This window comes from Sinocyclocheilus anshuiensis, unplaced genomic scaffold (assembly GCF_001515605.1).
Source record: "Sinocyclocheilus anshuiensis isolate Anshui unplaced genomic scaffold, SAMN03320099.WGS_v1.1 scaffold700, whole genome shotgun sequence".
Classification (NCBI taxonomy): Eukaryota; Metazoa; Chordata; class Actinopteri; order Cypriniformes; family Cyprinidae; genus Sinocyclocheilus; species Sinocyclocheilus anshuiensis.
The window spans coordinates 467255-482523 of NW_015555756.1; the positions used below are offsets into that span (position 1 = coordinate 467255).

At 36.3% G+C, this 15269-nt stretch overlaps 2 protein-coding genes across 3 annotated transcripts in view; both read right to left on the bottom strand.

Annotated features, from left to right (window-relative positions):
- The window catches only part of pgap2 (post-GPI attachment to proteins 2), a 13423-nt gene extending 9176 nt beyond the window's left edge, over positions 1–4247 (bottom strand). For both annotated transcript variants that reach the window (XM_016467607.1, XM_016467605.1), the window contains exons 1-3: positions 3723–4247; positions 1518–1767; positions 227–333 (exon numbers count right to left, since the gene is read on the bottom strand). In XM_016467607.1, the coding sequence (XP_016323093.1) occupies positions 227–333; positions 1518–1767; positions 3723–3890 (525 nt within the window). In that variant the 5' untranslated portion in view covers positions 3891–4247. The remainder of the gene's footprint in view (positions 1–226; positions 334–1517; positions 1768–3722) is intronic.
- Positions 4248–4373: 126 nt separating this feature from the next.
- The window catches only part of LOC107673811 (nuclear cap-binding protein subunit 3-like), an 11669-nt gene continuing 773 nt past the window's right edge, over positions 4374–15269 (bottom strand). Inside the window, exons 2-13 of the mRNA XM_016467604.1 lie at positions 13621–13686; positions 13436–13541; positions 12086–12211; positions 11820–11951; positions 11529–11710; positions 11334–11442; positions 11105–11204; positions 9148–9257; positions 8777–9065; positions 8470–8654; positions 5482–5664; positions 4374–5407 (exon numbers count right to left, since the gene is read on the bottom strand). Of these exons, the coding sequence (XP_016323090.1) occupies positions 5118–5407; positions 5482–5664; positions 8470–8654; positions 8777–9065; positions 9148–9257; positions 11105–11204; positions 11334–11442; positions 11529–11710; positions 11820–11951; positions 12086–12211; positions 13436–13541; positions 13621–13686 (1878 nt within the window). The 3' untranslated portion in view covers positions 4374–5117. The remainder of the gene's footprint in view (positions 5408–5481; positions 5665–8469; positions 8655–8776; positions 9066–9147; positions 9258–11104; positions 11205–11333; positions 11443–11528; positions 11711–11819; positions 11952–12085; positions 12212–13435; positions 13542–13620; positions 13687–15269) is intronic.

Sequence of the window (15269 nt, forward strand, 5' to 3'; positions counted from 1 at the left end):
CTCCGGTTGGAATGTTCTTCCGCGGGATGTGTGCAGTTCTGTTTATTAACCGCTAGAGCGCCAAAAGTTACATAGTGCTGCTTTAAAATTTAAAACCAAAGTAGGGCTATAATTATAGTTTTAATGTATATTACAATTAAAGATTGGCTTATACTACCCTCTGCCGGTCTGTTTGTAACAGTTGTGGGCAAGTAAGTGCACGCCTAGAATACAGAGAAGTCATTACCTCTGCACTGAGGGAATACTTTGCAATCAAGGACCACAGCTTGCAGGTGCACATCATGTGGAACAGGGAACTGCCAATAAACAAGATGAAGCCGCTCTTATGGACACCTGTGGACCACATGTACATACGCAGCATTAAAAACCATGTACAAAACGCTTGTTTTTCATGTAAAAATAATATAAAACAATTTCAGAAAAAAAAGAAAATAAATTTTGCATTACAAAATGAAACCTGTTTTTGCATAGCAACATTTTCTTGACAATTTATCCATGTTTTATTATTCTGTATTATAGTAAAGAAAATGATCCTGCTCAAACACAACATTCTTTTTTTTTTTTTTGATTTGTTTTTAAATCAATATAAATAAAATGTTGAAATATACTCTACCGTTCCAAAGTTTGGGGTCAGTAAGATTTTTGTTTTTTTTAAAGAAATTAATTATTAAATGAATTCAATTGATCAAAAGTGACAGTAAAGACATTTATAATGTTACAAAAGATTTCTATTTGAAATAAACACTGTTCCTTTGAGCGTTATATTAAAAAAAAAAAAAAAAAAAAAAAAATTTGAAAAAAATGTTACGCTTCCACAAAAATATTAAACAGCACAACTGTTTTTCACAATGATAATAAGATCAGCATATTAGAACGATTTTCTGAAGGATCATGTGACACTGAAGACTGGATTAATGATGCTAAAAATTCAGCTTTGCCATCACAGGAATATATTTCATTAAAATATATTAAACTAGAAAACAGTTATTTTAAACAGCAATAATATTTCACAATATTACTGTATTTTTTTATCAAATAAGTGCAGCCTGGGTGAGCATAAGAGACTCAAAATGATTCAAACAAATCTTACCCAAACTTATATATGGTAGTGTACTATATATCATTGTAGCAAAATCAAAACTATTATAATGCATACTTAAAATTATTGATACTTTTCAATTTAAGTGATAATTCATTATTTTTTTTGTATTAGAGTAATGAGAGTTTTTAACTACAATACACTACTGGGAGTAGGTTTGCTTTAAATGAAAATAATGTCAGACTGAAAAAGAAAAATCAAACAATCTCATCATACAATTACAACACAGGTAAAAACTGAAATGTTTCAAAGCACATTTTTGCATCTCCAGCCATTTACAAACATGCCACATTTAACTAATCAATAAAAATATAATAGAAACCACATCCAAGCGATCCAGCAAGCACTCTCAGCATCCCTGCATTTGCGTACGCGTATTCAAACACTACTCAGGGCTTCAGTCCAAAAAGGCACTTACTGTAGGTCTCATTGGAGGAGACGTAGGTGAGCAGAAGCAGCCCTACATTTTCACTTAAAGCTAAGAGGAATGTGAGAACACTCAAAAGCTGCTCCGTCAGCCTCCTGGAAAAGCGTCCGCGGTAAAAGCTCAAATATGCTGCTGCTACCAGGAATCGTGGAGCAGAATGCAGGCCGATGCTGAAACGCCAGATGTAGCGCTCCGGTGTCAGACTGATGGCTGCGCTGATGGACGGGAGGTAGTTAGGAACCTGTGAACCCCATTTTTACAAGATCTTTATTACAATGTCACTGCAAGTTTAGCACAGGCAAGTGAAAATCTGAAGCTTTTCTTCAGAAAACATAAAAACTAGTTTGATGTGACATGACTATTATAAATATTAACACATCTAACATTCACTTCAATGAATTGAGACAACAGTACTGTTTTACACTGATTCCATCAATTGAATAAATTGACACCAAAGTCCAAATATTACAGTGTTGACAAAATAACACATGTACACATCACACATGCATTAACTAATTCCAAACAATTTCTTCCCAATTCGCATGATAAATATCATGCTTGTGACACACAATCGTTTCATTAAAATAAAACACACACAAACACACATCCATACACACACATATATATAGGCCTTTAGTAGGTGAAGCTAAGCTGAATAAAAGTTTTGACTGATGATACGTGAAGGCAACACGCGATTGTGACAACATTTGGTTTTTGTGTTTTTCCAGGTCATCTCCACGTAATAAATAAATCAAGTATATGAATAATGCAGTGCTAATTGATATATCATTTATTACAGTAGCCTTTAGAAACTATTAAATATATTTTCTGCTTTTTATATGATAAAAATGGCAAAAACGTGTTTGTAGTATATAAATCAATCATAATACTGTCATTAGGAAAATGTAGGAAAAATATTATAGAATACAAATGATTGGTTATTGTCCAGAAGCAAATAAAAGAAATAATAATAATAATAACCTGTCAATTAGCCCCCCCGCTAATTGTTAAATCTCTTAAATTGTTACTGCCTTGAGTTATTATTTTGACAAATGTAAAATGCTTAAAAACACTAACTTTATGCGATTCATACTTGGCTAAATAAATAGAATATAGATTGCATTGTAAATGTAAAAATATAAAAAAGATTTTCTTTTTCTGATAGTGCAAGTAATGTTTATTTAAACAAAAAAATGTGACTGGGACATTAAATTACATTTGAGTTTTTCTTTTTTTAAACAAATATTAAATACACAACTTTGAGGACTTTGATTCCTCATTTCAGAACACCACCAAACGGTGAGCGTGATTTCACCAAGATTTCAACAACATTCCAATCAACCAATCAGAACTGAAAAATATCTGTTTTAGGCTTACGATCAGGGTTAGGTGCTTCTACACCCTTGTTAATCAGCCATCATTTCACACTGATTTTAGGAATAGATTATGGGTAGGGTTAGAATTAGGGGTAGGGATTGGGTTAAGTCTATATTTTTGGACAGTAATGTTGAACCATACATGTCTTGGCAAAATCACAGCGACCCCACCAAACACCACTGATATATAAACTATATTGCCAAAAGTATTGGGACACCCCCTTCTAATGAACAGGTTTGACTACTTTAGTAATTTCCACGAGTACAAATCTTAATGTTTAAGCATACAGTGGTGTGAAAAAGTGTTGGCCCCCGTCCTGATTTCTTCTTTTTTTGCATGCTTGTCACACTTTAATGTTTCAGATCATCAAACAAATTTAAATATTAGTCAAAGATAACACAAGTAAACACAACATGCAGTTTTTAAATGTAGGAAGAAATCAGGAAGGGGCCAACACTTTTTCACACCACTGTATATGATATTCTAGGGATTTGTGTGCTTCTAATTTTATAGCAACAGTTTGGACAGGACCCTTTTCTATTCTAACATGACAATGCCTCTGTGTGGAAGAACTTGACTGGTCTGCAGAAACCCAATTCAACACCTCTGGTGTGACTTTAAATGCAGACCTTGAGCCTGTATTTGGAAACTGTATTTCCATCTCTGATGCAACAGTTTTGGAAGTGTCTAAAATGACTGTACCCATATTATATATATATATATATATTACACACACGCACAGGTTTTAGGGGGAAGGAGTGACAATGTTATTCTCAGAGGGGATGTGAGTGAGTCTAGCAGTAATGGTCTGGTTCTCACCTCGCAGTGTGTGTAGGTCGCATCATTGTGGTGGTAGAGCAGAGCCAGCACGATACAGGCGACGAGGCCGAGCAGAGGCAGACACACTGTGATCACCGCTAACCGGGTGAAAGGCACACGGATGAGAGGCTTGTCTCGGTCCACAGATCCGTACGGGAACTGTTGCATCTTCCAGCCAATTACAGCTCCAGATGTGTCAACATCTACAGATCGATGCTACGCAGCCCACTGCAAGTGAAATGATGTGATGACAGCATCTCTAAACTAAATGTCTGATAATCAGCCCGAGCTCAAGTTGCGTGGCTCTGGATTATGACTTGAGTTAAGTTACATGCTTAGCGACTGTTCGCTCACCTCCGGCTCACTGTTGCTCGGTTAATAGTAACGTTAGACGAGCTCTAAATGAAGCGATATTCAAGTCAGTACCAGTAAATAAACAGTTAATAATTATAGTCAATCAAAATGGTTAAAAATCTAGATTCTCCGACTGTTATTCTGGATGCGAGTACAGATCGCGAACACTTCCGGTTTTGTGGCACCAGTAGATTTCAAAATAAAAGTCATTGCTGCGCGCCATCCTTTTTTTTTTCTCTTTTTAAATAACATTTTCATTTCAGGAACATAATTAGTAATACATCTGCGTATTAAAATACAGATTTTCGTATGCTGTTTAAGAACACTGACATGCTGTACAATATCAATTTCTAAACCCAATCAATATAATAATAATAAAAAAAAAATTATATTTACATTGGCTACATTATGTGCCCCTCTCAGGACTGTGTACAATGAAGCACTGATCCTTTCAGGTCCAGTAAATATATAATTCTTGCACCAGAGAAACAAAAAACTCAGACCATTAGGTTATCCACATCAAATCCACAGTGATATGACAGTCTTAATAATGCAACATGAACAAAAACCAACCACATTGACATGATAAAAAAAAAAAAAAATGTATTGCTAACAGACATCCAATCACATCGCTTCCAGTCAGTACATCAAATCACAGGACTGTTTTTGTCAACCTGGTGCATCGCTCGCTGTATATTAAAAATGGGCCCTCAATTTGTGTTAAATACAACCAAATAATTTTCTTTTGAAGAAAAACAAAACATGAGGGACTCATCCACTGCCCCGTCTTTGAAATGACAAAACAAAAAAAAATCCAATCTGCCCTCTCTTGTTCCAAATAGCGCTCTCAAAGTTGGTTCACGGAGAGAGGACTACAGAAAACATCTGCAAAGTCTGTAGACAGGCAAGAGGTGGGAGTGTGGGAATGTTAAAGTATACATGTCAGGGTCTCTTGGCCCAGTCTACTAGAGATGTTCTCCATCTCTCTTCCACAGCGTTCATCATTCCTCCGATTCCCACACTTCCTACAGGAGTCGTCAGTCAGGAGTCACTGTCCGAGCCGTTGCTGCTGTCCCGACTGATCTCGATCTGCAGCGAGGGCAAGTTGTCCAGCCGGCTTTTCTTCATCTTGTTGGACTGCTGCTCCTTCTGCTTGATCATTGCTCCCCACATCTTCTGCAGCTGAGAGTCATCCTCTTTATTGTCATCAACTCCGTCAGATTCCTCGTCATCTCGTCGCCTTATTCCTCTTGAGGAAGACGCTCGGGAAGCAGTCTTGTCATCGTCTCTATCGTCCCTATGAGACGGGCCTAGGCGGCTCCACAAGCCTCCTGAAAACAACAATTACTATTAGTATTAGAAAAAAATGTGAAGAGAACCAAAAGAGCATTGACTCCAATTATACCCGTTTTCTTGTCTTTCGAGGACTCTGAGTAGAGGCTGCGGCTCTCGTGTTTTGCCACTCCGAGTCGGCTGCGCACGTCAGTCAAAGGCTCTCTCCGAGACACTGCGTTTCTAGAGATGACGGGAGAGACAGAGCGACGTCTCTCTGGAGAGTGTGGTCTTTTGCCTAATCTCTGTCTCACATCTGCGGAGAGAAAATGTGTCCTTTTATTGGCCACATTTGCTCAGCATGAAAATGGTCAAACATTAAGCAATCCTGTGGATTTCAGTTCATCCGCTTTTTGTGTTTCAAGATCCTTATGAATACATAAGACCTTTTTTTAATAAAGAAAATTAATATTGTGTCCATACAACGCAAACCTATAGAATCTCAAGTAGAATAATCTATAACAAATTATATATTTTAATCAAACACCCTGGGGAACACATTCGAATGCAAAACAGGGTAACTACGTTGCTTTTAAAGAAAGTCAATAAAAAGATTATTGTTCCGAAATGAGTCAAATCTATACTGAATGTGTTAAATAATGTTTTTAGACTTTCCTATGACCGAGCGGCCCAGAGAAGCCACAAGACTTGATGTTGAATTAAATGCCAGATACAGTTTCTGTCACCAAAATACCAATAATATCAGGGAAAAACTGTTTTATGCATAATCAAGCCCGAAATACATTGGCACTCTTATTTTAAAATGTCTATGCTTGACTACTTCCAGCAGCTCATTCAAAAAGATGGAAATAAAATATGCACTCTTATAACCATCTACAATATAAACATAATTTATAAACAGTATATCATAAGCAATCTATTGGCATAAATGTGCATAATTCAATGATTGTGAAGTCCTCTTAATGTGTAACAGTGCCACATTTTGACTGAGCATGCAGAGCTCACATTTATTTAATTCAATCATAGCCTTCTGAACTGTAATCATCACTAGGGATGTAACGATTCACAACTCACGATTCGATTCACGATTTTTTTAACAAAATGAGATTTAAGACCAATTATAAATTAAATGTGTCCTTTTATTATTGCTTGTACAAAATTCTGCACGTTTCTTTGTGAAATTGAATAATATACTAATATAGCACTTGCATATTATTGCTCTTTTGTTGGTTTTGTCCTCATTTGTAAGTCGCTTTGGATAAAAGCATCTGCTAAATAACAAAATTTAAATACAATATAAATATAAACAACAAAACTAAATTGAAATTTTAAAACAAGCCCCAAATCAAATAAATAACACAAATAAAATAAATCTCTTCATATAAACAAATTAAGGCTTTGTCTGTTCTTTCCTTTTAAAATTAAAACTGCATTTTAATCATGATCCAAACAAAGATGCTGCATACATGCAACATGAGCAGTTTTTAATCTAAATTACATTGAATAATTTCGAAATTTGAAGAAAAAAAAAAGATTGATTTGACAGTTTTGCGAAACTATACATAAAAAAAATCTGCATGAAACAGAAACAGCAGACGAGATGAATGAGATGCAGATTCACTCTCTGCCAGCAGGTGGTGCTTAAAGCGTTTCCTTGGTTTCCGCTGTAAACAAAGCAGCGCTGCACTTACGAACTTTAATATGCATTATACAGAGGCAAGATGAAAAGAAAAAATACCATCTAAACTTTTCTAAAGACAGTAAGTTCCCCTCAGACATACATTCATATAAACTCCTACCCCTAATTGAATCGCGATTTGTTTAGCATCTCAACCGATTTGAATCGTCACATATTTAAATCGATTTTCAACCGGCTCGCGGTTAATCATTACATCCCTAATCATCACATTAGGTCATATCTCAATTTCAAAGTTTGAGACCTCTTAAAATGATATTTATGACATTTGTTATACCATTTAAGATATGTAATACTTTTTAATGACCTTAAACTTGATTAGTGGTCGACTGATATATCATCAAGGCCGATATTTGGCATTTTATAAATATCGGCATCGGCCAATAAGTTTTTCTGTTTGGCCGATGTGGACTTTTATTTTGACGGCGCTGAGAGCGGCAGCGCCTGAGCACACAGTGCTCATGTTCTCCCTCTTTTTCGCCGTCTTCATTGACAAGTCTGTCTAATAATCCGATAGAACTGTAAAACAAAGGAATTAAAATGTATAAAAAAAGTATTATAACGATTGCTTTTATATTATTAGTAATAGAAAGGCAAACATTATAATACTTTCTCGTTTGCCGTCAGCATTCAGCAAATACGCATTTATATAATTTAAACAAATCTTTGAATGGCTAATGAACATTTAATTTCACAAACCTTGCAAACTTATTCGAATCCAATTGTGAGATCTTGTGAAGTGTGCATGTGACCTGCATGATCGCATGTTCTCTGCGTGACTTTCGGTCCGTGCAAATTGAATGCTTTAAACATTAAATTTCTGATTTCAAATTATGCTGGGCTTTATGCATTTGCCCACTGTCACATTCATGTGTTTTCACTGTGTGCTGTATGTAAAATGAGTGTTACCCTGGCTTTATTTGAAAAAACATGATTCCCAATGCACACAAACTTCCCAGAATACTGAGTGCTCTGTTGGTTACGGACTAGTTTATTTCCTATTTAATTATATTTTTATTAAATGTATTTGTTTGTGGAAAAGACTTTGTCATCTAAAGTATAAATGTTTATTTTACAATAATATATTAATCCATTTTCAAATGATTTCAAATTTCTTAAATATTAATGAAAATAAATACAATTATATCGGCCATCCTGCTTTCCAAGATATCGGTATCGGCTGTCAAAAAAACAATATCGGTCGACCACTAAACTTGATCAAACTGAATTTAAGACTTTTTAATAATCTTCCAGGAAACCTCAATCTGGGTGCCAGGGGCACTTGATGGCAAACTATTTAAATCAAGAAATAGATATTATTATTATATTAAGATAATCTAACTTCAATGCATATTAGAATGCCAAACATTAAATCAAGATTTTTAGGTTCTGTCAATAACTAACCCGTCTTGCCGCTTCTAGTCACTGGGGGACATGATCTCTGCTGAGAGAGTCCCTGCCTCTTCTCCTCCAGTAACTGCCTCACATCCGTCACTTTGTCTGATGTAGACTTGGATGAGCCTCCACCTCCTCCACCACCACCAATGTGACTCTTAACACTGCTACTTGTTTCAGTCCGTATGGAGTTTCTGAGGCAGTGAAAGGGACAAAATGCACAATTACCATTAAGAAACTTGATCATCATGGAATCTTTTCAGCATGAGGGTCAAGAGATGAAATGCAAATCCTAAAGTGTGGACTGAAGACTCACCGAAGACTGCGAAGGTTAGTTTCTACCTCATCGGCATACATAGTCATCTTCATACTCTTTTTGGGAGAGGGCGTTGAGATCATTTTCAGTTCCAGATCGTAGTCCATCTCATCTGAATCTGAAGATGCAGGCGACGGGCCTCCTTCCACTAGCCGTGGCCCCCGTTCCCTGTCTGCCCGATCTCTGTACTCCACCACTCTATCATCAGCATCCATGTCTTCCTCTCCATCCTCCTCTTCTTCTTCTTCCTCTTCTTCTATAGGCTCTTCTGGCAGATTCACCAGGTCAGCTGAGAAAGAGAAAGAGCTTAATTGATGCACCAAAAAAAACTCAAGACAAAGATGTCAGTTTGTTATTTAAGAGAGTTTTACCAGAGTGTCGATGAGTGTAAGGTGGGGTGTGTCCCATACTGTCTCCAATCAGAGACTTTTTGGTCTTCAGAATGTCACGCTGGATTCTGCGTGTGTGATATCTCCGTTTCCTATAGAAATATACAATTCCAGATGAAACTACAGTAACCCTCCAAAATATTAAGCTCAAAAAGTTATACTACCCCTCAAAAGTTAGGGGTTGCTCAGATTTAATATTTTTGAAAGAAGTCTCTTATGATCACAAGGCTATGGAAACCCGTTTCCGCCACTGAATAAAAAAATCAAAAAGGTAATTGCGACTTTTTATTTCACAATTCTGGCTTTCTCCTAATTGAGTTCACAGCTCGCAATTCTTACTTTTTTCTCAGATTTGTGAGATATAAACCTGCAATTGCGAGTTATAAAGTCAGAATTGCGAGATATAAATTTGCAGTTCTGACTTTTTTTTCTGAGAATTGCGTGATGTTGCGAGATTTCAACTCAGAATTGCGAGATTTTTATTCAGTGGCAGAAACGGGCTTCCATACCAAGGCTGTATACATTCGATAAATTCAGTAAAAACAATAATACGGTAAAATATTACAATTTAAAGTAGCTGTTTTCTATCTGAATATATTTTAAAATAATATATTCCTGTGATGTCAAAAGCAGATTTTTTTTTATTTTTTTTTAGCAGAAATCATTCTAATATGCCGATTAGGGATGTAACGGTATGAAAATTTCTTATCACGATTATTGTGACCAACATTATCACGCTTATCAGTATTATCACGGTATTGTTAAAATGTGCTGAAGATGTTCAAAAAGTATCAACACATAAATCACTTCAAGTTTTATATTTAAAAATCAACAAACAACAAATAAAAGGACTTTTTGTTTGCATAATCACTAAAACAATAACATTACCAATGATGTCCAGATTTTAAATGACAACTTGACTGACAACAGTTTAATAGCATGTTCAAATATTTAATGTAAATGTTCAAATAAAGCTTTGAAAAAGTTTCATAAAAAGGTAAACCTCACATTTCAGCCTTTAAATAAAGAAAATAGTTAAGTCAAAATGATAATTGATTAATAAATGATTATATGTATTTTATCTGCTCCATAAATAATTATAGATAACTTATCGGAATTGTTTAAATGTGTAGAATCCACATAAGCTTGTTTTTCATCAACCGGTCAAAATTTACAGCAGGGCATGCAAATTCGGTCTGTTTTTGGCCAGACAGAAACTGCACACAGGCTGAATGTAAATCTCTGTAAATCCACTCTCTGACAGCAGGTGGCGCTTATGGAAAAGCTGAATTAGAGCTGTTTCCCGTAACCTCCGTGGACAAAGCAGTATTGCGATTAAGAACACTTCCTTTAGGTGTTACATGGAGCGAAGATGAAAACAAAATGCCATCGAATCGTTCCTGAAGACAGTTAGAATCTTCAGAGGTAAATTCATATAATTAATTCATTCATATATTCATTTGTAAAATTCCATTAGCACTCTTTTAAAACCTCCCAGCTTTTCCACCTGTTTTCTCTTAAAACGAAACTACTCTGCCTGCTGTGCGCACTTGAGACTGTTACTCAAAACTGTGCTTTATGCTGGACAGTATTTATCGTTAGTTGTTCAAATCGCGGTAATCTAATACGGTTTTAATGATAATTAAAATATGAAATGGTAATACTAACCGTCGGGAATTTTATCATGATTTATCATCAACCCGGTAATCGTTACATCCCTAATGCTGATTTGGTGATCAAGAAACATTTCTCATTATTATCAATGTTGACAACAGTTGTGCTGCTTAATATTTTTATGGAATATTTTTCTGAGACATTTTTTAGGACTCTTTGATGAATAGAATGAATTTATTTGAAATTATAAATATCTTTACTGTCACTTTTGTTCTATTTACTATCATGGCTAAATAAAGTATTCAAAAAAAAAAGTTTTTCTTACCAAGAGTTACTTAAAATGCCTTTCATGCCACCATAGTTTGGATTCCCATATTTCATGTAGTACCGACTTCTCCTGGCTGCACCCAACTCCTTTTTGTCATCTAATGAAAAGTAACAGCCAAGACTGTTAAATCTGTTTCACTGTATCAATGTAATCATTGTTGAGTAATGAAGAGCTCCTGACACAACTGCTTCTATTTGTAGGCGACATGCTGAAGTACGTTTCTCACCCTGAGAGGCAAAGCGCAAGAACAGCTTGTTGCCTTTGAAGGGCTTGACTGTGGGTCGCAGATCATTCTGGAGAAGAGACTCTTGCTCTGCTTGGGAAAGCAGGCTTGTCTGGGATTAAAGGATGAAATATAAGGTACATCAAAATAAATAAAATACACAAAATATTAGAAAAACCATTAATGTTACCAGTTTACCTCTGCGGTTTCCTGTGGTTTCTTTTCGGTCTCTTCCTCAATGTCACTAGCTTTACCCTCACTGCCATCACTGCTCTTGCTCTTATCTGCTTTCACCACCTCATCTTCGTCATCATCATCTACCTCGCCTTCCTCATCTTCCTCATCATCATCATCATCATCAGAGCCACGGTTTCGCCGAGCTGATCAGCAACAACGTGACAGTTTTGTTTCACAAAATTTGGTGGAACAGAGCGTCTATTTCAAGGTTACACAGTGAAATAACAGGACTTGTATAACGAGAAGACAAACCTTTCTGCAGCTGGTCGGAAAGTTCAGATGGTTTTGAGTTGTCCGTGTTTGTGACCTCTTTTTTGTCTGGCATCCGACTCAAGTTAATGAGAGCTCTGGTGGAAGTGATGTCGTCTAGCCACACCACGTTGCCTGGGAACAGTGTGTTTTGACTATGAGCACCACAATCCAGCTTTAAACAAAACTTTTCCTGTTTCCAATTCAGATTTGTATGCGTTCAATGTATAATTATGACAGTGTGGTAATATCAGGGAGGCTGTACTTACAGGAAGCGTCATCTATCCACTCAATGTGGGCAGGCGGATACTCTTTAAAGTAGCCAAAAACATCCTGAGTGCTCATGTTATCAACTCCACTCATGTGTAGGGCTTCCAAACGCACCTTTGGGATTGCTAAAGAGAGAGTGGGAGAGATGTTTAAGGCATAATTCACTAAAAATTAACACTGGGTCATCATTTACTCAACCTAACGTCACTCCAAACCTATATTGTTAATATAATAATACTACTACTAAATTTAACATAATAATACATTTAAAAAAGTTGTCTCTGGTTTGTGCAGTTGCCTTTAACACTGAAATAAACAATGTACATTTTTCAACGCATTTTTCACAACACATCTGAGTGTCAACACTTTTCACGAATGCTCATAAATGAGAAAAAGTCACAAGATTTCAAGAGAAACATCATAGGTTAACTACTATTTCGGACAATGCAAAAACTGAAATGGGTTGGAAGCCATGATTAAACTGAAGGAGCCACAACTTTTTTCTTCTGTGTTATGTACATCCGAGTATAACGGACTATTGAAAACGAAAAATATAGGCTGGACATTGTTGTTGACCGGATTTTAAAATGGTCATATGATGCGATTTAAATTTTTCCTTTCTCTTTGGAGTGTTACAAGCTCTTGGTGCATAAAGAAGATCTGTAATCCATAATTATGTCCCCACTGGATGCAACGAATGCCTCGTTTATAATGGGTTTTCATGTTTTTGAATCATCGCTCCGGCCTTAAGGGTATCATCACAGTATGGTAGGGGCGTAACATTTCCATCACACGCTTGAGGTATTCGGCCAATCATAACGCACTGGATAGGTGGCCAATCACAGCACACCTTGCTTTTCAGACCGATGAGCTTTGTAAAAATCGACGCGTTTCAGAAAGGCGGGGCATAGAGGAGAAACAATAATGTACAGTATGTGGAAAATAATGTGTTTTTTTAACCTTAAACCGCATAAACACATTTCATTACACCAAATACACAAAATAATGTTATTTTTAGCAACATCATATGACCCCTTTAAGATGTAAGGGTTTCCTCAAAAGTGCAGGCAGATGAACGTGAGATTGCAAGTACAGGTTTAAGGGGACTAAATGATCGGAGAAGTCCTGCAAATGTCACCAAAGACAAGTCTAATATATTCACTGGAAAAGCCCAGTCAATGCATTTTGATTAAACATTACAAGGTCAAAGCACTTTTTTATAAATGAAAACATGGATGAATTGTTCACAATATGATCTATAATATGCATTTAGAAAACATACAGGTGAATTTTAATTTCATGCTGACTTGAAATCAAATTTTGAGCTATAGCTGTGTAAGAATTCTTACCTTTCTTCAACATATCCCGGTCTAGAACAACATTTCTCGGAGCCAGATTTTCTTCTGCGTGAAAATGAAATCTTCTTGCTCGCTTCTCCTTTTTCTCAATGGCCTCCTGAACAAGTACAAATGTTGTGAACAACAAGTACATTAGTAGACAGACTGATATATTCACACAACCAGCTGACACTTACCTTAGATGTGACATCGATTCCAGTGATAAAGGTACCAGCCTTATTTTCATAACGTCTGCTGGTGTCCTGTGGAAACCATTTTAATCATACAGATATCCATGTGAGCAGCAAATACAACAGAGGCTTTTCACTAGTTACTCTGAAATTCAAGGGGATCTCCTTTTCTCCACAATACAGCTTTATACTGTCATACTAGACCAGAATAATTTCAGTTATTAAGGGGGTCATATGATGCGATTTCTATTTTTCCTTTTCTTTAATGTGTTATGTAGCTGTTTGTGCATGTATATAATCTGCAGAGTTACAAAGCTCAAAGTCTCCCACAAAAGGATTTATTCTATCTAAAAGACAAGGCTGATCCAGACCGGGCTAAAACGCCTCGTTCTAACACGCCCACTCATGTCTACGTCACAATGTGGAAATATTTGCGTAATGCCATCCAAATGTTCATGCAAAGAAAGAAGGCGTGGTTTCAGGAACCGCAGTAGTGTTGATGCAGCCATGTAAGGGAGACGCAGTGTGTTTCTGTGCGAAAGCAAAAGCACTTTATTTGGCCTTCCGAAAGTAGTGTTTACAACAGAACAGCACAACCCAGATGTTCGAATTTGTGCAACGCATTTTATGGACGAGTTTTGTGAACCTAGGAGAGTACGAGGCTGGCTGTGCGGAGTTTTGCGCAGCGTAGAGTAACGCGTCGTGTGTGTGTGTATGTGTGTGTGAGAGAGGGGAACAGTGTCACATCATAGCAGAGTGAACAGCCTGTCAGAAATCATAGCACGTCAGCTGTCTTAAAGGGTTAGTTCACCCAAAAATGAAAATTAGGCTGCGTTTTACTCACCCCCAAGGCATCCTAGGTGTATATGACTTTCTTCTTTCAGACGAATCCAGTCGGAGTTATATTACGATACTAAGGTGCATTTTATTTACCAGTGGTTTTGTTTATTTACCAATAATAATAATAATAATGCGTACAATATCCATTGAATTGGACGAATAACCTTTGTTAGCGAGTAATTGTGTAGGATAGAACTATTTTCCTGCTCATCTGAATTGTATTTTTTTGTATTTGATCTCAGTATTCCTATCAATGTTGTATAAGGGTTTTTTATGCATAATAGTAACCCTAGAATGTGATCAAACAGTTTAAAATAGCTGGGCTAAGATATATAACAATTTTTAAGACTGCAGAAATATGTTAATTCAGTATACACATTATCCCACCGGTTACAATTGTGACTGACCATAAAATACAACTTTTCACACACTTTTCAAAAAAAAAAAAAAATTATTGATTATTTCAAAGGGTTACTAATGACACATCATTTGGATATTTTCATGTCTGGGAAAATGTTGGGATTAAACGGGTTAAAATGCGTTTTAAACAAAGTTAAGTGGTTTTCATTACCCATTTTACTCTTAGTAATTTAATAATTTTATAAATTTCATAATTTAAAAGTTTAGTACAGAAGTATCGAATCGGTATCGATATCGACGATACTGCCTTGAAAAATATCGGTATGGTATCGAAAACAAAATAAGGGGTATCGCCCATCCCTACTCACGATTATGGTTTCCGACATTTCCGACACGTGCTTGTGGTGTTCGGCCAATCACAATGCACTGGGTCAGCTGGCCAATCAGAGCAGACT